The following is a 23009-nucleotide window of genomic DNA, read 5'->3' as shown; positions in this document are numbered from 1 at the left end:
AGCAATAGGTGCTGCTATTGGCACCCTCCACGGAAATTTTCGTGGTCCTTAGAGACGTGGAAATCGCCACCCTCCACGGAAAAATCCATGGCCATCATTTTAACCTTATAGACCCGGCATTTTGTATAGAAACTAATCAAAATGAAGCTTTTTCCGTGTCTCTAAATCTTGGTGGTATAATTTTAATCTTAGAAACAAGGAAATTTTAAAACTAAACTAACCTAACCTAACCTAACCTAACCTAGCCTAACCTAACCTAACCTAACCTAACCTAACCTAACCTAACCTAACCTAACCAAATCATCCGTATCCAATTGTCACGGATATTAGTCACTCGTGTAACGTTGTGCACTATAAGAATTAGAGGATAAACTACGAGATGTACATAGCACTATAATCAATTCATTAGTATTAAGGTTATTCTTACAATCAAATTATTTATTGATAATTTTTTTATATAATTCGGTCTAAATGAATGAAAAAAATATATTGGGATAAGAAATAGCATATATATCAGATTTTATCTGTATTTTATCTGGACAGTATTCCTCCGTGAGTTGAAGCTTATTATTGTAAAATTCACAGCTGAAATTAGAGGCACGGATAAAGCTTCATTCGGCTCATTTCTTTGAAAATGTCCGTGTCTCTATGGTTGAAATTAGAGTCATGGATTTTTCCGTGGAGGGTGCCAATAAACACTAGAAGATTAGAAGTAGAGAGAACAATAATTAATGATTAATATTATACTGATTTTCTGACACGTTTTGATGCCAAACTACTACTACACTCCATCCGATCGTATTTATATACTGGATTTTTCTGGAAGTTACTAAATCAGATTTCTATCTCTCGAAGAACATTATAAAATATGTTTGGGTACTGGTGGGCTCGCAGTCTCGCAGCACAATCCTGATTTGAATTGCTTTGAGGTATTTAAACACGTTAAATCCTTTTAAAACAAAAGAAATGGATGCATTTTTTGTTCATAATATATCTTGATTAAAAAAGCTCCCTCATAATAAAATTGAATGTAAATATGCATTAACAAAATAATTAAGATTTGTAGAATAAGTTTTATACGTATTTTAGGTCTAATAATGGTCGTATGTGCACAATTAAGTATCCTAAACGATTCGTTTATGAATATCCGCCATTTTGCTGAATTGGAAGTCGGGCATGAGTTCAGAGATGATAATGGCCGAAATGAAATATCGCCACGATTACAGGATACAATGAACAGAAAATTAGCAGAATGTGTCGTACATCACAAGTGCATTCTAGAGTAAGCTATGGGATTTTCATGCTCAATAATGAAATTTTAGTTATCAGATCAGAACAGCTTCGAAGATAATCGATTATTTTACGAATAACGAGACGTGAATTACAAAAATGATAAAAGCGTAACTCGAGTGCTTCTTATCCCTTTTTATTCTCGATTTTGTCCTACTTTGAGCGATCAGAATTAATTCGTACACTTGTTCAAGTGTGACCACAATGTTATATTTCAATAAAAATTACAGATTATCCTGATTACATTCGTCAATATTGAAAACTTTCTTCTTTTATCCTTTGCATGAAAATAGAAATATTGTGCGGGCAGTTACAAACTTAAAAATCGATATGCAACCATCAACACATTTGTACATCTGTTTTTGTGCCAATGTTAATGTTTCCGAGCCATAAGTCAATATTGGGACGACGCAATAGTCAAATACCTCTCGTTTGAGACAGTTATACTAAAAAGTTAAGAAGAAAACTGAAAGACACGCTTTTATGAATATGGAAAATAATTCTGGTTAAAATAATAAAATTCCTGATGACAATCCCTAATATAACAGCGTGGGCTGCTTTCTAAAATTTATAACGATAGACAACGACTCCTAAATTTCGATATCACCATTTTCAGCGAGTTGAGCTTTACCAGTTAAGCTATCTTAGAGACACGTACCAAATTTCTTTTTCAGTTATCTATAAACGAGACCCACCGAGGAATAACCGTCCGTTTTACCGTTGAGAGCCATTTCAAGCTTCTTGAGAAAATGTGGAAAGAAATAAAGATAGAAAGTCCTGCTCAGTGATTAATTTTCATAGATCGAAAAAATCATTCGGACAGTCCTTGAACTGGGAATCCGACTCGGATCGATTGGTTATAAAACGCAAAGTTAGTTAAAAAATGTCATAAAACATCACACGATTCTTTACTAGTGACAATTTTCTATCAGTAATTTTATTCTTATGCTAAGAAATTATTTTATTTGAGAGTTACGGCGAATTACCTACAAGTGGAAATCAATCGATTATTTCCGATTACTCGAGTGGTATTCGATCATATTATAGATTAAACAGGAGCAAAGTGGTCTATCATCAGGTTTATGCAAATTTTGTTTGTCAATTGCACATTTTCTACTTTTCCTATGCATTTCTTTAGAAGGTTATTAGAAGGGTTGCATTATTTGTCTATTTTTGTTCATACATCTTTTTTAAAAAATTAAACTTTAATACTAATATAAGCGGATTATTGTTTCATATCAGAAACATAGGGAGATATTTTTTCGTGAGTGACAAATAAGAGGAAAATCTCCCTTATACTATCAGCTGTAAAATAGAGCAATCAGGTTTACTCTTGGTTTAAACTAGTTTAAACTATCCATACTTTAATCTCCAATTTGACCCTAGGAGCGCTTAAACGCAAGTTCACTCTACGGCTGCCATTTAAGTGCCATTTGTTCATTTTTTTAAAGTCAACGTATTCCGAAGATTTAGCGCTGATTTTGATTATCTACTTTAAGATTTCCACTCTTTATAAAATACAGGATATGGGAACAGCATGATTGTTCCTGTTCCAGATTATTCACAATAATTATGTCCCATTGTCAGAACAATAGAAGTTTGACCAAATTTCACTCTACTCAAAATTTCCAGTTTTTCTCAAAGAAATAGCAGAGATCGCTATAGAGAATTATCCATGGTACTATATGCCATCCACGGTGCATAAAATGTTGTTGCATGGTGCTGCAATAGTGCAGAAGTCGATTTTCCCAATTATGATATTGTTGAAAAAGGCACAAGAGGTAGAAATAAGGATTACAATACTTTCAGCATCAGAAACTTGAGGAAAGCTACTGGATACTTCGAATCCTTTTATCATGTACATGAGATCCGAACCAATCAATGATGCAGCTAAGAAACTGTTAATCTAATTCACTCGAATTTGAAGTTTTTGACTTTGAATCCCTAGTTTTATAATTTACAAAGTCTCCAGTTTCTAAGTTTTATCCAAATACTTGTTGAAACTTTGATGAGAACTTTCTATCACAAAAATTCCGGAAATTCCAATTCCTTATTAGTTCTGTAATCTTCTTCGACATTCCAATTCACCTTTATGTATTTTTGGTCATTCGACCCCACTATGCGACGTTACAAACAGAAGTAGATTCGAACGGAAGGTCTTGGTGTATGACTGGTGGAATTGTGAAGTTTAGTGTACCTTGAAATCAGTCCAGATGGTCAAGCTATCAATGCCGAAATATTGTGGAAAGCTTATGCGAATATATGAGGTTTATATGAAGTTTAGTATACCGACAGTTGGTTATCTTACAAGACATATACTGAGAAAGTTGCGTGTATTAAGTCAAAGAACTTGATGGTAAGGAGCTCCTACAACATCTAACATTGAGTCTGCGAAATTTGAATCGAAAGCAGATGTTGAGTATGCAGTGCGACAATATTATTGCATCCAAGCACAAAAATATTTTTACCAAAGTCCTAAAGAGCTTATTAAATTTTGGCTTGATACCATAGAATATGATGGTCTATACTTCGAATATTAAGGTTTCCTTGTTGTATGATTATTTAATAAACGAAGTGAACATTATTTATAAGACACCCACTAAATAATCAAATCGAAGAAACGCATACATGCGGTCGATTTGATAGTGAAAACTATTATTTTGCGACTTTTATGAGACTTTTGTCTTTTTAGGCCTTGAATTAATATGAATAATATTTTAGATTCAAGGACGAGTTTCAGGCGTTATTTTCAAACAGTATTTTAGGTCAGTTTATAGTGAGCGTAATCATAATATGTATCACTATGTTCGAAATGACATTGGTAAGCAAAATTTTGTTCAATTTATATAGATTATGATTCCAATAAACTGCATTATAGATACCAATTGGAAGTCTACAGTTTTTCTCTATGGTGCTATATCAATACTGTATGCTATTAGAAATATTCCTATGGTGTTACTATGGAAATGAAGTTATTATGAAGGTATGAAATAATTCATATGCAACATAAATGAAAATTTATTCGATTTGGCTAATATTTACTTTGTATATAACGATTCCAGAGTCGCAAGCTGACCGAATCTGCTTATAAATCTGATTGGGTTTCGTGTGGTGAGGAATATAAGAAAAAAATTATTTTTATCATACTACGAACTCAAAAGGAGATAAACATTCAAGCGGGGATGATTTTCACATTGTCACTGAGTACATTTGTGAAGGTGGGTTGATGATGTTATCCACATTATAATTTTGTATTATCTCGAATTGGTTCTATAAAACCATATCAATTTTCCATTTCTTAGAACCGTTTATCTGTTATTTTTTTGCTAGATTGTCTTGATTTTAGATCTTTTCTTGATGAAAACTGAATTATGAAACATTTAAAAAATTGATTTTGATTAAGACAAAATTAGGTCCAAACACCAATTCTTTACATGTGTTAAAAACTAATTTTCAATTAGAAGAGATCCCAAAATAAAACTATTTAGCAACTAAAACTACATGTTGTGAAGAAAATTACTCAAAGTGGAAATAAAGGACGCTACTTGTTATAAAACTAGTGTGCGGATAGGTAGTAATAATTCCAAGATGGTTCAAAACGATTGAAACCAGACACTCAGAAAATGTATCACGTGTGGAAGTTCTAGACGTCATCTATTAACAAAGAATGTATCTACATCTGAAATTTATAATTAAATCGTGGAATATTGTGGTGGCGGAGCAAAGAACAGGCAACAAGTCGTTTTTTTCAATCTGGCAGGCAAGATGACGAAAAGCACAATATGAGCGACCTACCAACTCTTCAACGACAGTTGGAAAAGCTCTCTGAATGAAATCACGCCAGAGTTGGGACTAACTCAGCGAAGATCAGCATATCGTTGCTGATCTGTTGATTGACTTTAATTGAGAATCATATTTATAGCTAAATACTGAGCGTTTATAAATCTATATCATCTGTAATATGAAGCATTTCTTGGAAGTTACAATTTTGAGGGCTAAAATCTCATATGATTTTATTCCCACAAGGCAAAAAAGCAAATACAGAGTGAAATATTGCTCAATTATCGGTCACACATATTCTGGGACTCATATGGTGTTTGTTTGATTAGCTGGAACAGAGCTAGAACAGCCATCTTTATGTACAGCTTTAACAAGATCACGGAAAGCTATGTGAAGCAAGTGGCCGGGCTTGTTAAGTGAATATATTATCATCCTATCGCCTCGTACCACTAAAGCAACGAAATTAGTACGGATATAGTAATCAGGAACTAGACTTTTACCAATACGTGTTGAAGAAGTTGCTTCTGCGTTCTCAGATGCGTTTTCTTCGTAAATATAAACTTCTCTTGTCCGCTATACGTGTGAAATAAAGAAGTTGTTTCAAAATACGAGGTCTGGCTATAAAAATAACGAAACTCCGCGACTGGAGGCCGCCTTAGACGGGTGGGGTGGAAAACGAATAGTGCGTTGGGTATCTAGATATCTATCTATACACGTCCCAAAACACGTTTCTGTCAATCTCAAATTTCTCATTAAATTCGAAAAAACTCCGACTGAGTGCTATAAATTGCTGCAAGAGGCCTATGGGGACAATTATCTATCTCGTGTGCGTGTTTTTGAGTGGTTTAAGAGCTTTAATGAGGGCCGAGAGAGAAAATCAAAATTCAAGGCAATATTGATCGTTCTTTTTTCGACATTAACGGTATAGACTTACTATTTGTCAGTTTTGACAACACTGCGAGAATGAGTGGTGGAAAAACAACTGGATTTTGCACAAGGACAACTCACCTGCCTATAACGCGTTATCTGTGAAGCAGTATTTGGCCAGTAAGCGCACTCCAGTGCTCGAACACCCGCTATTCTCACCATATTTGGCATCGTACGACTTTTTTTGTTACAGAAGATAAAATCTGCTTCGAAAGGGACCCGATTTGAGTCGATAGAAGCGGTAAATCAAAAAGCGGTAGAGCTCCTAAAGGATCAATGGAAAAAACGTATGGAAAGGTGTGTGGCGAGGGAAGGGGAGTATATTGAAGGGGAGCATTCGAATATAGAATAATTTCAATGATAAAACCCTTTAAACCCTTTTTCGCAATAATTCAGGATATTATTGGAATTTTCTAAGGTTAAACATTGTCGTTTTAACGGATTTTATGTAAAATCGTTGTTATTGGTTTGAAAAAGACTTTTATTCCGCCACTTAAAAAGAGTGTAATAATTTTGTTACTCATTGTGATTTTCTTCTGTATTTCAATATTTTATTTTATTTGTTTTATCTTTATTCAGTTATTTTTATATTTGTTTTTTGTTTTTAAAACTTTTGTCTACAAATTGTAACAATTTTTTGACAATAAAATAGTTTGCTCTCACTCAATAATCCGTGTGACTGATAAAAAATTTCTCAAAAATGTTTTATTCATCAATGTAATTTCCTTCGAGAGCAATACAATCATTCCAACGCTTCTCTAACTTCTCTTGTAGAAGGATTTGTCTTTTGCCTTAAAATAGGCTTCAGTTTCAGCAACTGTTTATTTTTTTGAGTTGATTTTCTTTTGGGCGAGCATTTTTTTGAGATCAGCGATATATTCACTATACGGTGAATTGAGAAGCAATTTGAAATGTAATTCGTTCCTTTTTAACCTTCACTACCATCGACTTGTAAATCCGTGAATTATCTTGGTGAAACAATGGTTCCCAACCATCTTCATAAAAATTAAATCTTACTTCTAACACTTTTATCACAAATAACTTCTTAGATTTGGTATTCCAGTTTTCTTTTTCTGCTAGACGACTTACTTAATTTGTTATCTTATGAACGTCATTGATTTCTTTTAATCACTATAATTAATTAGTACAGTATATTTTCAAGTTAGGTCAATATTCTCACTATTTTCTCATTTTGATTTCTTATCCATTTTCACTGTAAGCTAGACGTTTTACCATTCTTTCCAGTTCTATTGTGGGGGCTTCTTTAAATAATTCTTTTAACTTTTTTCATCACCACTCATACATATGTTGTTTTCAATAATCTATTGAATCTTGTTTTCAACTAGAGTACAAATGTAATGTTTCCAATTTTCATGCAAACAGTTGCGTTTTATACGAGAGTGCTTTTTGTGCATTTAGTGCATAAATATTTCCGATATTTGGAGAGAAGTCGGCGTATAATTCATTGTTGGAATAACAAATTCCATCGTGGCAAAATACCACGTAATCCAACGTAGTGAAGGATATTTGTGAAAAGAAAAAACAAAAGAATAAACGGAGCATGAATTGAAGAGTATAACGCCCTACGGTAAACGAACGTTGTATTATGGTGATAGAAACAATAAAAACACAACGGCATCACCTTCCTAGAAATTCAGGACGGAAATAAAAATTTATTCGATAGTTAATTTTTTTTTGAATAATACAAGCACGAAGGGAATTGTATAAAGAAATTTTCATTCAATCGAATATATTCTCATCCCATTTTGTCCCAGAAGTACCTGGCCTGACCTAGAGATGGTGTTAATTGTTTAAAAAATACTACTGTATTATAAAATATAATATAAATAGCACAAGTTTCAAGTTGGTAATATTTATTATAAATCCATCAATAGTGGACGTTTTCAGAAGTGCGGTACATCACATATTAACTGAAAATTTGGACATGAGAGAGTTGTGTGCAAGATGGGTGCAGCGTTTGCCCACAATAGAACACAAACGGCGTCGTAAAAATGTTACCATCGAGTGTTTCACAAAAATAAAGCCGATTTTTTACGCCGTTTCGTAACCATGGATGAAAAGTGAGTCCACCACTATACACACAAAATAAAAGAACAATCAAAACAATGGACTGAAAAAGGAGAACCTGCTCCAAAGAAGCCAAAGATCGCTCTAACTGCAGGCAAAGTCATGACGTCGGTTTTTTGGGAAGCGCGTGGGATAATTTTGTATCGACTGTATTGAAAAAGGAAAAACTATAAACGGCGAGTATCATGCGCACTTATTGCAACGTTTGAGCGAAAAAATCAAGCAAAACTGCCGCATTTGGCTAAGAAGAAAGTGTTGTTTAATCAATACAATTGACCATCTGAAACATCCGTTATGGCAATGGCCAAAATTAATTAATTGAAGTTTGAATTGCTACTTCATGCGCTCTATTCGACATATTTACCTCTCTAGGATTATTTTCTGAAAAAATGGTTGGGTGGTTAAAGATTTTCCAACAATGAAGAGGTGATGTTGTCAGTTAATGTCTATTTTGAGGAGCTTCACGATTCTTATTATGAAAATGGTATCGCCCTTATTGAATATCGCTGGGAAAAATGTATGGAGCTAAAAAGAGATTACGTTGAAACATATATATTTTTTTCCAAAATTTTTGTGTTTTCTTTGTTGGCTCAGGTACTTCTGGAACCTTATATATTATACATTTCATCAGTATATACACTTCTGATAGCCAGAACTCATATATTTCAGCTGCCCCAAACCCTGATGAACTTACTGATTGATTATATATAGTTTTTAATAATATATCTGTTCATATGTTTTAGATACTCAAATCATCTTGGTCGTACTTCGCAGTACTATTGAACGTCAATGAATAGATGAATGGAATGTTGAAGCATCACATCAAAATAGTTCCACAGTATCACGAATATGATAAAGTAGAACTTTATGTTTACACAAATACATATATTTTATTTCTAAAATATATATTCTAGATTTCAGTCTCACTTTAAAACGTTATCAGTTTTTTTGAAAAGCTCATTTGTAATGATGATACATACAGGATAAATCAAAACATACATTAAAAGATGGTTGTGCTATGGAAGCATCCATATCCGAGGATGTATTGATATCTAGTTAGACTATACCAGTTCCCTGTATAGACAAAATATTGCGTTACCATGGCAACGAACAATAACTTATTAGAAGTGTAAGTGTAAAGTTTTACGTGAAAATAGTAAACCAGAGTTACGCAAAAAATTGGAAGAAAAAAGATGTCCACCGAAATTTTGGTAATAAAAAAATGGAGTATCGAGCCATCATCAAATACCTGTATTTAAAAGGGTTAAGAGGTAAGCAGATTTACGAATATATGCTTAATACCTTTGGTGATCAATGATTTCGTATGCGAACGTAAAAAATTGGACTGCAAGCTCTAAAAGAGAACTGAATATTTCATATGAACGCGTTCATCATATAGTTTACGTCAATTTGGACATGAGAAAAATTGCTGCAAAATGGATCCCCAAATGTTTGAATGTTGACCAAAAGCGTGCAAGGGTAGAAGCATCGCGTTCGATCTGTACTCGATTTGAAAATGTTGTAGACTTCTTAAACCGAATTGTTACTATGGATGAGACTTGGGTACATGTCTACGATCCAGAAACAAAGCAACAATCGGTGGAATGGCGACACTCTGGTTCTCCAAGACCTAAGAAGTTTCGTGTCCAAAAATCTGCTGGAAAAGTTCTTGCTTCAGTTTTTTGGGATTGCCATGGAGTAATCATGATTGATTTTTTGGATAAGGGTAGAACAATAACTGGAGATTACAATTCAACATTACTGACCACTTTTGCTTTTACAGGACAACGCCCCTGCACACAAATCTCATGTTGCCATGCAAAAAATTCATGTTTTAGGGTTTAAATTAGTATATGTATGTTTTTTTTCATGGTGTGAATAACTGAATAACTATTTTCCATAAAAAAGGAAATGACATTATTCAATTCTTATCATGAAATATTTAAATTCATATTTCATACTCAACAAAATTATTAAAAATAATTTTCTCGATGTCACACTGTATGAAACCAAAATAAACATAAGAACCAATTTAGTATTCAAGATATTTATTCTTCAGATGATGTTATCCTATCTCAACAAAAAAAAAATAAGTGACCATCAACAGATTTCCAAAAAAATCGAATTCTAAAATAAGATGATTGCTAGAGGAAGGAAGAAAACATCCATTGACATAATCTAAAATACCAAAAAATAAAAGTGCAATAACAGTGATATTGTTATGAGGTTTCTAGTGATGCTATTTATATAGGACAGATATCGCAATATTCGCAAAATAGATAAAGTAGCCATGAGTACGATAAAACATAAATCTGCAATGAAACTATGGCATAAAATGAGAAAAAAACGTGGAAATTTATCGTAAATATCAAAATGAGAAATCTGAGAAATAATATAAAACTAAAATCTTACCAATTTGGGTCACATTTTATAAATTTCGATTTAACTATCCATAGCTACGCCCGAGTTGTCAATGTCAAATTACATTTTAATATAAAAGTTAGGTCGAAATGTTGAAAAATTATTCATATGCCTAAAATGAAGAACAAATCTTCATGAAATTTTCTGATAATAATTATAAAATTTCACACATTTTCAGATGATTAATATAAATCTTATCTTAGTACCGATAAATGTAATAACACTCAAACAGTGCAACATCACATAGTCAAACACTCAAAACTTAAGCACTCAAATATACACCAAAACTCTCAAACACTATTACACTGTACGCTGAGCAACTTTATTCACAAAATGAGTTAACACTTGCAAGGAAAAATTTTTTGTTCTTGAATGAGTTCCTAATATGATTTGCAGATTGCACTTATTCTGGATCCAGCCGCTGTTAATGCACATTCTTTGCAACTGTATGTGTCATAAAAAATTATTAGGATATTTAACACGTCGACCGCCTACTACGAAATAACTCATCATTCATCCCCTCAAGGAGATTTTTTTACATAATTCAACTAGAAAAAAAAAACGTTTTTAGAAACCCCCATTTCTATATCTTTCATTGATAACTTTTTATTTTAGTTAGTATTTTGAATGATTCAATGCGATTAAATAAAATTGTGAGAATTCCCTTGGCAGTCAACGTGTTAATAATGATTTTAAGTTGAGAATTTATTTGTGTGCAGTGGCCCTACGTTTTGTAATCATCACTGAATTTGCAAATTCCCTTTTGAGTTTTACGAAGGTAACTATAATTAAATTTCTACTTGATTTTTTCAGTCTCATTTTATTTTATTACTTTTCAATAATCAGTGATAATAATAATTTTCAATAATCAATCACACTGACCTCATGGGTAATACATATCCAACGGATACAAATCTTTTTGACAGCCAAATATTGAATATAGGCGAGTGGAACTAATGCCCAACGGTATATCACTGGACGTATCTGTAAAAAGCACTTTCTGAGTACGGCAATGTCAGATTTGACATATTCACATCAATGTTGCCATATTTCAAACTTTAAGTAGCAACCCTCGTATCACACCAGCACTTCTATCATTGTCAGATCATTACTCTTTCAGTAAAAATGAAGTAGTTTGTTGGTTGAAACATCAGTGTTCTAGCGACAATGGCAGTAAGTACGCATATTTATGTTGATATAATAATAGATTAACATGCCCATGAATCTAACTAAAACATTTTTTTTCACTTGATAAATATTATTGGTGATTCTTTGATCTTTCAATTGATCGTTCATCTAAGAAAGAATCGAGATTTCAATGCGGTCGTTAACAAGTAACGTTGAATATCTTTAATGATGTATATCTTAACCGAAATTCTACAACGATATCTACTATCAGTTAGTCAAAGTTTTGAACCAATAACCATCCGATAAATATTTATCCATAGAAAAACTGCTTCAATTGAAAACACATATTTATGTCATGTTAGAAGAAGACTTACACATTAGTAAGTAGGAGTTTCTGGAACCGTTAGCGATGTTCACACTGAAGACACTATTTACGCTACCACTACACTATACCACAAATGATCGTCTTCAGAGATGAAAGGTAAATTAATTCTGTTTTACCTTTGGTCTTTCAACGAAAGATCAAGCCTGGATACTAATAGAGTATGACCGAAAGACCTTCGGGACAGGTTCACTGAAACACTAGAAGCAGAAGACGTTCTTTGCTAAACTAAAGATTGCGGCGTCCTCAAAATTTGAGGAAATAGTTGTTGATAGAAACTGATTTCAAAATCAAGCAGACAATGAAAGTAAAGAAAATAGCCAGAGAAAAATGTAACGATGAAAGATTTTCTTCCTCTCTTGAAGAAGCTTTTAGGATAAATGTCTTTAACAGGATTGTAAACACAATAAATCAAACAATGGAAAACAGTTTTGGCAGGCATAGACCCTAGACGTTTTAGCGAAATGTGTATCAGACAGAATACTTGTTAGTGTTGGTGCGGATCCACATTGCATGAAAAATATTAAATGATTTCAGAAACAAATAGGAATACAGATTAGTCCATGAACAATTAGTAGTTTCATTATATTCCATAAAAATAAAAGATCAATGTGAAAACCAAAGGAGCATTGATCAAAATTTATTAAGTTGACAATGCATAGTGTGTTCAGCGTACATAGTAAAGAAAAGATCCACATTGCATTAAAAATATTAAACGTTCCGAAAGGATTCCAGAAACGAATAAGAATACAGATTGGTCCATTTTAAAAAAGAAATTTCATCATATTTCCATGTAAACGGAAGATCAAACAACAATGTAAATGCCAACGACTAAAATTTATTAATATCGTAGCAGACTTTCAGACTTATCTCTTAGAGCTCATAGTTTGTAAATAACATTGCACTGATCCCTTTGCTCCGCCCCTTACCATTAAAATTGGTACAGATATCATATTTATTTTCTAATAAAGTCTCCATTAAGACTAACACATTTTTCCATCTATTATCTTGCCTTTTGTATCTTGTATTTTGAATTTTCTCAGTGGTGGAGAGAATGGAGCAAAGGGATTCGCCCTCGTAGGAGCAATATTTGTTCAAGTATCGATAATTATTCAAGAACACCTACAAACAGAATTCAGAAGTTGTTATGTAAATTGTTTTATGTCAACATATTTTCTATATCATATTAAACTTCTCAGAAATCCCATCTTAAAAGTGCCAAAAAACGATTTAAGCTATATTCGAAATTGCGTTAATATATTTTCCTTATCGCTTAAATACGTTTTTCCAGACTGGAAAAACCCTATATATCATCTATTGAAATTTAGTATTTCCAAAGATTTCACGTTACAAGTCTCGATATTTGTTCGATCTTGCCTTAGGCACAGTGTTGGATTTTGCCCTGTATATTGTAAAATCAAAGCAAAATCATGATTTTCGAGGATAAGATAACATAGAAGGATATGGAATAAAAGTCTTAGAATAAATCCTGAATTACTTTTAAGACAATTCATAATGTAAATCGAGATATTCTTAATGAAGAATTAGAATTTATAGCTCAACCACGTTCAAAAAATACATATGATAACGACACAACACCGTACAAATAGAGCCAGCATTCAGTAGCGAAGCACTTTTGGGCACGACTAGAAACCTAGTAGTAGCACATTGAGGCTGTTGTAATAGGAGGAAGCATCGGATGCCAGGCGGGTTTTCATATTACGGAGTTTATCACCAAACCCGTGCTGACCCGGGTGAGCAGGGGACGTGTAAACGAAAATTACAATATCTGTGAATTAGTTCATGTCTCTTTAATTATTTTGGACTCTTAAAATACGTTTCGTTTAAAAAAAGACATTGATACAAGAACACTTTGTTACCACCGTTTATGAAGAAAATTTATATTTGATTCGTGGCATCAACCTGGGTGTCATTGGTGCAAATCTTTAACTAAGTAGAAGTGATTCCACCGTAAAAAATATTTGGCAGGCAACTGGACGTCAAGCACTCTTGATTCTTTCCAAGGAAAACATGTCTTCTCTGGACTAACTGCATCTCTACAAAAGATTTCCTCAGCTGACTTCAACCCTTGGACCCTACATGTCAACTTACTAAATTCCTAGACTTTGAATAATTCTGCAATGATTTTTCTGCAGATATTCAAAGTAACTAAACCGTTATCAGACGAACCTTAACTTTGTTCAAGACTGAAGACTAATAGAGTAAGACTAAAAATTCAATGTAAAGGTTGAGGCATCCTCAAAATTCGAAGGTTTGAAAGATTTGTTAATTTCAAAATCAAGCAGACACTGAAAGTAACGAAAATAGACAGAGAAAAATGTAACGATGAAAAATTTTCTTCCTCTCTTGAAGAAGCTTTCAGGATAAATGTCTAGAACAGGATTGTAGACACAATAAATCAAGCCACAAAAACCGTTTTGCCAAGCAGAAACTGCTGTATCTGCACTTGGCTGTCTTCGACCCTACAAGATTTATTGCCAGAAAATGCCTTAGAAAAAGTAAGTGCGACTGTTGACAAAGAGAACGTAGAGAAGAAATCATATCGCTTACGAATGTTTGACCCAGTATAAGCAGGAAGTCAATTGAGAAGATTATTGTACCTCTAAGACTGTAAGATCTGATAGTTTTGAAAACATTCATGGAATTGAAAATATGGATAGCGATTTATGTCTACTTGAAGATGAAGAAGATAAAGAAAATGTAAGTATAAAAGATGCACTTGTACAGTAAAATGTAAATGTAACTGTGAATTTGAAGTGTTAGTGAACAATAATGTTTTCTCTTCAATATACGGAACTGTATAAAGTGTACGAATATTCACTAGTGATTCCACTAACACAATTTAACTGCAAACGAGTTTTTTCAAAGTTAAAGTTGATGACTGATAACAATTCAGAAGCATTTGTCCTGATGCACAAAAAGAGAGACATTGATAAAGTATATGAATCGAGTTTTGAAACTAGAAGACTTTTGGTCATCTAAATGAAGGATTGTTCAGTTAAGTTGAGGTTATAAGATTGTGGCCTGGTTTTATAATTGTCTTATCAAGGATATTTCATAATTACTTACTAACAATTTACCATTTTTTTACAATTATTTTATCTGTGTCAACAGTTTTCATTTTATATTCATTAAGCTCATTGAGTGTAAAAGGAAAAATAGCGGAGGTGAAGAGACTCGATAAAATAAAAAACGACGTAATTAGATGCGAGTTGAACGTAGTGAGTGCAGTGCAAAATTTTCGAACAATAACAATTGAGATAGTTTAGTCAAATAGTGATAATGAAGGCAGACAGAACAGTTAAAGTGATACGGAAAGCTAAACAAACAAAAAGAAGAGAAGTGGCAGGCTCAGAAGGAAATGGAATAGAGAAATAGCCAAAAACCTTGGAAAAAGATGACTGAATTAGAAACGAGCTAAATAGGAAGCAAAAGCTAGAATTAAATGGATAAGACATATCCCCTCTACACGTATTTGTTAAATATGTTGTTTTCTATGTAAAATGTTTAAAATAAGTTGTCGGAAATATATTATTTAGCGATTAATTTCTTGAAAAATTGTAGGCTTAGGTTTATAAATACAGAAACTAATTTTAAACACTCACAACACTTGATTCTCGGCTTGTTTTGGATGTTTTCTGGCGTCTTTGTAAGCTTTAAACATAAATATATAGTAAAATGTCATCGTCTATATTTACTTTACACCCCCAATCTTCCTATGGTAAAAGTAAAATCCAGATAAGATATTTACCGTGCATCGAAAGCTTTCAAAAACGGAGTTTGCGTTTTAAGTTCTAGAATGTCTTTTGTTGGTATTAGCCGAAAAGTACATAACCTACAAATGCGACGATTTTCAAATTTCTTTCTTCAATATTTTTGAACTCTTATGCGTGGGTGAGAGGGACTCAAAACTGGAAATGAAGAGCAAGAAGCAAGCCTAGTGTCAACCTCTTTCTGCGCGAAGTTACCCCTGTCCCCATCCTTTCGACGTACCTAGCACGGGCCTGTTTGTCTCGAGAAGCTGTCGCACAAAATCGTTATATGTGAATTTTTTTCAAATGATAACTGAGAAATTTAGAGCTATTTTCTTATATGCTAGAATCATTTATACTTTCTAAAAATGGTTGTTTTTGACGAAAATTTTAAATAAATAACATTAAACATCTCGTTTTTAAAAAAATAGTCACACTCACACGTTTTCTATTCTTTATTAAAATTTAATCTAAAATTTAAGCAAAATACTAGTTGTAGGTACAACAACTTCACCACCCGGTAGTAAATAACAGTAATTTTCGTTTGGAGTCATATCCTTATAAAAAATTGAGTTATTGATTACCGACCAGACTTGTACGAAATAATAAAAAAAATATGAAACTAGTTATCAACTTCTTAAAAATTCAAGAATGTTTAAAAACATAATCGCTCTTTTCCAACACAATGGGAAACTAATATAATTATATCTACACTGTAAAATCTGCTATTGCCGCGATATTAACATAAAATATATAATTGATATCCCTGATATTTCACTACAGATCGTAGTAGCTAATATTTTACGTCTTTAGAAATCATCACCATCAACTATTAAAACAACTTACTTTGTATGCATTGAATTGGGAAAGTGCTTGAATAATTATATGGTGTGAATCGTCTTCTAGCCTATCACAAACATGTGGTGCAATTTACTTACTTAGTTAATCCATATGTTTACCTACCCTTACTGGTGTGAGACGAACGGTTGAGTTCTTTTTTTTTTTCATGAAGGTTTTCTTCCAAAATTTGTTGATTTCTTCCATCTAGATCTTCCTTTATCTTTCTGTTTCTCGCTCATACTGTTCTGTCTTCTAGTATTCTTCTTGTAATCATTTCCTCGCTCATCCTTTTCACATATTCGAACCATCTTTTTCTCCTACTTCTTGTATGTTTTATTCTGAAGGTTTGCTATTTAATATTTTCCTGAATGTTTCGTTTTTGATGTGGTCTAATCTAGTCTTAATTCCAATTTTCCGGAAGAATCTCATTTCCGTTGTTTGTATCTTTTCCCTGCATCCTTCCGTCATTATTCATGTTAATGTTGGTATGGGTACAACTACTCTCTGTTATTTCTTTCTCTAATTTTCCATCTCCTGCTATTTTTGAGCCAAGGTACGTTCCTTTGTTTCTGTGCTTATGATCATCGTCTTGGTTTTATCTATGTATATATACTCATGTTTGGTTGTACAGATATTTTGGTTTAGTGTTTCTTCGTCCTCTACAAATTTGACCATGCAATTCCATAGATATAAATATGACATTATCGTAATCTTTCATACTTAATCAGACACTTTAGAATATTCTCGTTATCTCTTAAGAATATTCCACAATTACCTAGTCACATTAGTAAGAATACCCAAATAGGTAAAGCGCATATTTTACATAGTTCGTATAAAATATATTTGTCAGTGTTTTTTCCTTTTTACTTTTCCAAAAGATAGTTAAATTCCGTTATTGCTAACAATTCCTCATCATAGATATTGAAGAAAAGTTAATAGTGGGTAATCGTTCTGATTTGACATAGATTGGCGTAGATTAAAAGAAGCCCTAAAACAACGTTTAGCTGATCATAAATTGTTTAATTCAAGAGCTCACAAAAATGAGACCATTTAAAAACGAACCATTGATGAACTTTGGAAATCGAAGCTAATTTTTATGAAGTTGTAGTTCGACGGAAAATTGGCAATAATTTTTATATATAGATAAGTTTATCTTCTAAAAATGCAATCAACTTACCAGCAATCTTATAAACTCTTTAACAATAATAAACCAACTTACCATTCCCTAGTCATTTTATTAATATCCAACCTAGACAAATGTCACTCAGACGATACTTGACGAGCAGACGTTTTCAGACCAAATCAAAAAACCCATGAATCAACTTCCCAAACTTATGTCCACAACTTCCTAACTTTATTCAAACATTGCTGAATAAACGTATATTTGTACTTTGCTTTTAGAAAATCCAAATACTAAATTTTAATCTCTAATTTGTGGTATCCCAGTATAAAAACTTAAAATTGGAGATAGTGTTAAGCGAATTAAGACAAAGTTTCGATAATATCTTTTGACAAACATTGAAGGTAATGATAATTTTATTTTCTTGAGTAAGAAATCATTTCTGAATTGCATCGTTCATATTTTTAATAGTGTATTACAAGTGAAAATACTGCATATAAATAAAGTTTATTCATAATATCTTTCACAGAAAATTGTTGAGCTAACCATAATGAACAGTTCATCCTTCAACTTTAAGGATATTGTGAGTGTCAGTTTCAATTATTTATATTTCTTTGGAATAATGTATCCTGAGTTTGACAATACTATGTCTACTATAAAGTATATAATGAAAGTTACTATTTTTCTTGGTGAGTAGTTTGAGAATTTTTTCGTAGCAAATTTTAGCTACTCCCAGAAATGATAATGAGATATTAAAATAATAAAACAAAGAGTTACCAGGTTTCATTTAACCTATCAAATCCTTAGTTCTGAATTTCCACGTACTTCATACGACCTAATTTTACTGGAAAACATGAGTCATGAAAACACGTCTCTGCACAAGATACAGCAACATCATTATTATTATTATTATTATTATTATTATTATTATTATTATTATTATTATTATTATTATTATTATATTAGATGAACTACTGATTTAAAATTTTCCACATAGTTATATAATTTTGTTATAGTTTCCTATATTCTAATTTATCATTGATCAATGAATATGAATAAAAAAACATTCAACAAATCCTGACATTTAAGCAACAAAAACATATAAAAGGGTCTAAGAAATAAGAGTCTGAAGGAATTCATTCAAAATTTAGAGCATCAAGATGTTGAATGGTTTGTTGAGAACAACGTAGACTTTCTAGAATCTAATAAGTAAAATTAGCAGACATACAACATTAAGCAACAAACATTAAACAGCAGACATCCAATATCATCGAAACTATATAATTGGAATTAATTTGTATACTTAACATTTAGAAGTTTGTTTTATTCGTAATATCACTTGCAACTATAACATCTGTATCTTAAAGTTAAAAACCGTGTGAATAAAGTTTGTTCAAAAGGATATTATGTACGTTAAAGTCGTAAGCCTATTTTCCAATTTTAGAAATAACTGCTGCGCATGACTCAATTAAAAAAAACAAATACTGTAATGTTTTTCTTATTTAAACAGTTGGTGCATTCTTATACATAATGTATCTCCCTTAATTTATTTATAAACCAACACTAAATGTACTAAGCTTTCTCTATTCACTAAAAAATGCCATTAGACTTGTTAATAAGCACTTATCTAAGTCTTAACATACTAATTTATTTGAAAAGACCGCTGACTTGTCTCTCCCTATGTTTTCGAGATGATATCAGATTATCTACTGACTCTACGGGTGCTAGAGACTCGTTTTATATACATTATCCTCACATTCTAAAATCTTTTTTCCTAGAAATCTCTTATTTGCCGTTAACAAACATAAAAGCCTTCTTAGAATCCTCTCTATAAAAAAGAATCACAAAAGATGTAAACAGCTTATAAAAATAATATAAAGATTATATTAACATAATCGGACAGGACCAGCTTCATGGTCTAAGTCGTTAGAACGCAATAAAAGCAAAATGCATATAAAAAGGTAAGAGCTTTGTTAACAGGGGCACAAAGGGAGAGGATGAGTAAATTATTGTAATAAATTAGCTTACGTAATACTTGAACGGCACCTCAATAGTTTCTAAGGATAAAAAACTATAACAGAAAAGCAATTATACGGTTTGCCTCGTTCTAAAGTACACATACTATTCTTATTTCTCAAAAATTGTATATTTTACTTTCAATACACAAAGAGATTTTAATGTCTCCGTACTATACATCAAATAAATTATATTCACAATTCGTAAATCAAACTTATCGTCTCCTCATTCCTCATTATCGTGAATATTATCACATTTTTGTAACTGTCTCCTTATTCCTCATAATTTTTTTTCATATGAGAAAATTATGCATTAATATTGTTAGTTTTATTGCAATTAAATTTCAGTACAAATTTTTAATATTTATTTTCAGGTTTTTTCTTTGGTGGTATAGTAATCGCTGAGTTGGCAAATCTTTATTTGAGCATCGGAGATCTACATGAAATGATGAAAGCTTTATTCCTCACATTGACAAACTTAGTTTCAATTGGAAAATTCTACGTAATATGCAAAAATCAAAAACATCTACTTTGTCTAGCCGATAAAATAAATCGTGAAGAATTTCAACCTAAATCATTGAAACAAGCTAAATGTCTAAAAAAATATATCAGTCTGTCTAAAATAATATCCTTCAGTTTGTATACCGGATGTACGTTGACCTGCGGTTTTTGGTCAATTTATCCCTATACGGAAGAAGATGGTCCGTTTTTGCCAATAGCGGCGTATGTACCTTTCAATACCAGTAATTCCCGTGTATTTGGTTTAGTTTATGCTTACGAAATTATTGCTACCTTGATTGGAGGATATACAGATTTAAGCGTGGACGCTCTTATGGCAAGTGAGTACAAAAATATGCGATTCCAAGATTCGCCGTATCCCACTAACCCACATCAGAACTGCTTTCAACTATAAACCAAAGCGGTCATATCCTCTGCCTCTAGCCTGACATATAAAGAAAGATCATGGAGACAAAAAATTGAGATTATTTTCCAATATATTCTCCCCTAATTACTAGTCACATTACAGGAAGTCTGACTAAAGCCTCTATGCCACTATAAAAATATGAAGCAACTTTAGGGTCACCCCTTGACTCAGCTTTGAACTTTATAAACAAAAAATAGTCGCATAGAACCAGGTCAGCGTTATATGGTGGGTGTTCAATTTCTGTAAAGCCGTATTAGTGTACCGTAGCCTTGGAAAGCGAAGTAGTATGGACTAATGCATTAAGCGAAGGAACACTTTGGCTGATTTTTTCGATAGTTTGACGCAGCTGCTTTAGTAAGTCAGAATATTATGGCGCGTTAAAGGTGGTATTTGATTCCTCGAAGTCAATCGAAAGTTTACTCCGTTGTTCCAAAATATAGTATCCATCACTTTTTTGGTGCTTTTCGTGACCTCTATTCTTGGCACTGGCTCTCCTTTTCGATGCCACTCAACTTTTACTCTTCAGGCTAAACGCTAAAAATTGCTCACAACATTCTACTCCACTCTGGTTTCGCACTGCGCTAATATTTCGAGGCACCTACTTCAAATGTAGTATCCTTAGAACACACTTGTTTACAGTCATGTGGATCATCTGATTCTTGTCTTTAATTTAGTCAATGCATTTGATAACAGCGCGACACTCAGATATGAGACATTTTTCAAAATAACCAAGTTGTTGTTCGATCTCTACTATAATAAAATAGATCGAAACAGCAAGTTGAAACTTCATGTGAAACTTGTTGAGACATGTAACTAAAGCGTCCATAAAATTTTTTTCGTTTTTTCGAACGCACTCTATTTCTTATAAGAATCCAATAACTGATAACCGCACTACGTAGTTTCGTCCAAAAGTATTTCTGGTACCAGCTGTGCCGAACTTTTTCGAGTGATCTAGTCCTAGCTTACTTGTGCACTGTAATCAAGACTTCCCTCTACTCAAGTGCTGTATTTCCGCTACCTTGTCCAAAGGAATTACCTCACCTATAAGGGTTTTTGAGTTTACTTCCTGTCCTTGAGCTTTATCAATCTGCAAAGGAAAAGATTACCATTTTAGCTTCGAGTTCTCTAAGCCGCTGAGTGGATCCAAGCTTAACCAGGTCGTTGTAAATTTGAAATATTCCGAAGATCCTAAACAGCTATATTACCTTTTCCCCAACCAACTCATTCAGCACCTTGTAGCATTATATAATCAGTTTCGATTCATTGCGCTTTGCAGAGCTTTCAGAGTTGTAGTGTCTGTGCATTCTGTGTACTCTTATATTTATATTATAGACTATCTGTACCGCGGTAAATATGACCTCTATCTGTTGGTAAGCTGATCTCATTTGGTTCCATTTCTACTGCAGTTGAAAGTTGACTTTGAATTTTCTGTCAAGTGGATATATCCATTGAATCCTGTCAAAGGGAATTATAAGGATTGCCTCCCCTTTTTTCTACAGCCTATGCTTAATTGATCCTTTGTTCATTTTTTGAGAACCTGCACGCTGATGCTTATTAGCAGAGGTTCGACGTACTAGATATAAAAATTACTAGGTATGCCATAGTAAAAAGTCTAGACACAGATAAAACCAAAAATTAGGGAGGATGTACGATTGAAAACATAACAAGTAATCTGGCATGTTATAATAACGATTAAATTTAGTGATACTTCCAATAAAACTGTGAGTTTTAGGTTTAATCATCGTTATATGTGCACAATTGCATATTTTAAATGATTCCTTAATTAATCTGAATCAAATGGCGAGGAAAGAGCTGGAACGAAAGAGATCTACGTGGATTATTTCATCTAAAAGGGAAGATATAATTAACCAGAAACTTATTGAATGCATTGAGCATCATAGAGCTATAATCGAGTAAGTTTATTCCCAAAGACAAACAGTAAATAATGAAGTGACTATAGCAATCAAAGCTTATTATAGTAATTTGAAAGATATTTGTTAGTATAGTATGCCATACGTTTTGTTAATGAAATTATAGATTTGAGTTTGCAAATGGAATTGTTTGTCTCTAACCAAATTGTAATTGTAGTTTTGCTGATAATGTAACTGGACTCTTCACAATGTGTATGTTTTGGCAATTTGTCGTTAGTGGATTTGTTTTTTGTGCAACTTTTTTCGAAATGACAATGGTAAGTTAGTAAATGATATACGAATCCCGTCTCAGTAAAGTTGAAACATTTGTAGTATAAAACAGTACATTTTTATAGAAAAATAAGCTAGAAGTATATGAAGACATCTTGTTCGGAGACTACCAATGTGGT

At 32.6% G+C, this 23009-nt stretch overlaps 2 protein-coding genes across 3 annotated transcripts in view; one reads left to right on the top strand and one right to left on the bottom strand.

Annotated features, from left to right (window-relative positions):
- Positions 1–23009, bottom strand: part of LOC130450233 (disks large 1 tumor suppressor protein) — a 1338131-nt gene that overhangs the window by 1246503 nt on the left and 68619 nt on the right. The gene's annotated exons all lie outside the window — the stretch shown is intronic.
- Positions 1–23009, top strand: part of LOC130450387 (uncharacterized) — a 38475-nt gene that overhangs the window by 7260 nt on the left and 8206 nt on the right. The window contains exons 4-12 of the mRNA XM_056788760.1: positions 1090–1282; positions 4012–4111; positions 4169–4273; positions 4353–4508; positions 8829–8870; positions 13060–13165; positions 20139–20603; positions 22422–22602; positions 22778–22877. Of these exons, the coding sequence (XP_056644738.1) occupies positions 1090–1282; positions 4012–4111; positions 4169–4273; positions 4353–4508; positions 8829–8870; positions 13060–13165; positions 20139–20603; positions 22422–22602; positions 22778–22877 (1448 nt within the window). The remainder of the gene's footprint in view (positions 1–1089; positions 1283–4011; positions 4112–4168; positions 4274–4352; positions 4509–8828; positions 8871–13059; positions 13166–20138; positions 20604–22421; positions 22603–22777; positions 22878–23009) is intronic.

Source organism: Diorhabda sublineata, chromosome 11 (assembly GCF_026230105.1).
Source record: "Diorhabda sublineata isolate icDioSubl1.1 chromosome 11, icDioSubl1.1, whole genome shotgun sequence".
In the NCBI taxonomy this organism is placed as follows: Eukaryota; Metazoa; Arthropoda; class Insecta; order Coleoptera; family Chrysomelidae; genus Diorhabda; species Diorhabda sublineata.
The sequence above is the reverse complement of the archived record's forward strand: the minus strand, read 5'-3'. Positions and strand labels throughout refer to the sequence as shown.